This window comes from Mycetomoellerius zeteki, unplaced genomic scaffold (genome assembly GCF_001594055.1).
Source record: "Mycetomoellerius zeteki isolate Tzet28-1 unplaced genomic scaffold, Tzet1.0 scaffold122, whole genome shotgun sequence".
Lineage (NCBI taxonomy): Eukaryota > Metazoa > Arthropoda > Insecta > Hymenoptera > Formicidae > Mycetomoellerius > Mycetomoellerius zeteki.
In genome coordinates this window covers 563,867-566,868 of record NW_017256147.1, presented here as the reverse complement: position 1 = coordinate 566,868, position 3,002 = coordinate 563,867, and the positions used below count along the sequence as shown (strand labels likewise).

The following is a 3,002-nucleotide window of genomic DNA, read 5'->3' as shown; positions in this document are numbered from 1 at the left end:
TCATTTTCCACTCAACAATGATATAATTGTAATATAACACACGTATTATATAACAATTATATTATTAAATGAGAAACTATAACTAATAGTTATAATGATACTGTTGGTATTTGTTGGAAATTATGTTCAGTTTGTGCTAGATTGTAATAAAAATCACATATATAAAATCGCAGTGGATTGATTTTATACTGAAGTTACAAAAGTACAAGGTTTGTTTTTTAATTATTGCACTAAAATTGTCCTTTTTCTTTTTTCGACAAATATTAAACGTATACCTATTTCATTTTAAGTACAAAGTGTACTTTAGTTTAAAAAAAAAACAAACCTAGATGCGCAATTTTAAAGGCATCAGCCATTCTTGCGCAGTAGAGTGCGTTCAGTTCGGAGCAATTAGACTATCAAGCGATGAGGGCGCCAGAATCAGTCAAAGCTGGCTGAGATTACGGTGGTAGTACTGGTAATACGTGCAGGTACGAGCATTAGGAGAGGTTAAGTTTTGTTATAAGATAGTAACGAGTATCAAGAATATACGTACGAATGAAATAAAAAATTGTGGTATAACTGAAATTAAAATCTGTAATAACAATGGATCCGGCTTTACTCAGAGAGCGAGAGCTCTTCAAGAAACGTGCCCTGACCACACCAATGTGAGTGATTATTCTTATCTATCAATATACATTACATACATTTAATGCGAAATTTTAAGAAAGAATAACAATAAGAGTGTTTATATGTAGATATTTAATTTTGTGCAGATAATTTTATTTATTAAGTTTTATTGTGCTTAATCAAATCTGAGCGTATAACCTAATATATTAGTTTTTGTATAGTAGTCTAATAGTCTATTATAATCATAATGAGTGCTCTCTATTTGATGTTAAAAGTTGATACAAATATCATTTCTACCTTTCAATAAGTAACAAAGACAGAATAACACTTGTATCGATTTGTATCATCAAATTAAAAACACCTTAATATATACCATGATGTTTAGATTATTTATATAAAAATACAAAATATATTTCTGATAACGCAATTACAGAGTTGACAAAAGGAAGCAGGAGAAGGAAACTACGAAAGATGAACCACCGAAGAAGAAACCTAAGCCATCATCGGTATCTACCGGACCGAAATTGGACATGGTCAACTATAAAACCATGGCCGGTAGCACGCAATACAAATTTGGCGTGTTAGCAAAGATAGTAAAACACATGAAAGCAAGGCATCAGGAAGGAGATGATCATCCGTTAACATTAGAAGAAATTTTAGATGAAACAAATCAATTAGATGTTGGATCAAAGGTATTGTCGTCTATTATTCTTATTATTCCTGTTTTATATTTCTATTTTTTATCAAAATAAGCTATTTACTTCTTTTTATGTATATTTTCAGGTCAAGCAATGGCTACAGACTGAAGCTTTAATACAAAATCCTAAGATTGAAGTAACAGATGGTAGATTTGTCTTTAAACCTATGTATAAAATTAAAGATAAAAAATCTTTACTGAGACTTCTAAAACAACACGATTTAAAAGGTCTCGGTGGTATATTATTGGAAGATATACAGGAGAGTTTACCGCATTGTGATAAACATTTAAAGGTAAGTATGAATATATAAAAATTTACTTTTCTAGTTGCAATTTGAGAAATACTATATTTATTATATATTTCAGAATTTACAAAACGAAATACTGTATATTACACGACCTCTTGATAAGAAAAAAATTATCTTTTACAATGATAAGACAGCCCAATTCCCCATTGACGAAGAATTCCAAAAATTATGGCGAGCTGTTGCAGTAGATGCTATGGATGATCAAAAAATAGATGAATATCTTGAGAAACAAGGAATTAGATCAATGCAAGATCATGGATTAAAAAAGCCAGCACCAATCAAACGAAAGAAACCTGTTAATAGAAGGAAACAATTTAAGAAACCAAGAGATAATGAACATTTAGCAGATGTTTTGGAGACATACGATGATTAAATAAGAATGTTATGATTATCCTGCCGTACCAAGTAAACTTGTTTACATAATTATAGAATAATTCAATGTAAATAGAAATATTACTAAATTTATTTTGTAAATAATTATTTCAAGTAAAAAATTATAAATGTAAAAGCATTTTGGGCACTTTTATCTTATTATTTTTTTTCTTTGGCACGAATTATTACACAACGTTATTTATGTTCCAAACGTTCATTTGCACCATATACCTAAAATAAATTATTTATATTATTTAACAATATTGGCTATAATTTATTTTAGGCATTTAATAAATAGTAAAACATTTATTGTCATCTCACATTGCAAGTAAATATAGAGCACAAAATAAATATAGAACTATATAAGTTGCAACACCTACATGAACTATTATGTATGTTTACATATCCAATCCGGCTTTTTTAAGTCTAAGAGACTGCTTAATTTAGAACAGTAAAAAAAATTATAAAATATATTACCACAGAGAAACCTAAGGGAGGACGTGAGGGTCTTTTTCCTGTAATGTAACCGCAAGCTGCCGCCGCGCACTACTGCCCTCTGAAGAAGTGGATGTAAACTACATAACATCCATTTTTTTGCGGTGCTCCTGATGGAAATAAATCGCTGAAATAACTAAAATCTATCAAATTAATATTCATATTTCTCTCTGCCTGTATTCACAGTCAGATCTTATATTTAAGATCGCCTTAAGTACAGTCTTAAGATGCTATGAACCAATCAGAAAGCAACATTAGCATCTTGGGATATTACTTAAGATTGCTTTAAAATAAAAACAGACTATGAATACCGGCCTTAATGCCTATTGCACACTGGATACGACGAGAGATCAGCGATGAGCGATATCCAATAAAAACTCTGCTTTATACCATCACGTGCAAAAAAGCAGAGCTTTCATATGATTCAAAGTCGATATGTAATAATTATTCACCTCGGTGTCTATGAAATGTGATATGTAATTTATACCATTCCTTGTTTTACGTGTAATCAACAACAAAGA

General features: G+C 30.1%; 1 protein-coding gene across 1 annotated transcript; it reads left to right on the top strand.

The window, feature by feature from the left end:
- Window positions 1-440: 440 nt before the first annotated feature.
- On the top strand, window positions 441-2,640 carry TfIIEbeta (transcription factor IIEbeta). Its single transcript, XM_018461424.1, has 5 exons — window positions 441-647; window positions 1,043-1,301; window positions 1,393-1,599; window positions 1,673-2,019; window positions 2,469-2,640. Exons 1-4 carry the CDS (start codon window positions 586-588, stop codon window positions 1,985-1,987), a joined length of 843 nt encoding a protein of 280 aa, XP_018316926.1. The 5' UTR covers window positions 441-585; the 3' UTR covers window positions 1,988-2,019; window positions 2,469-2,640.
- Window positions 2,641-3,002: the final 362 nt, after the last annotated feature.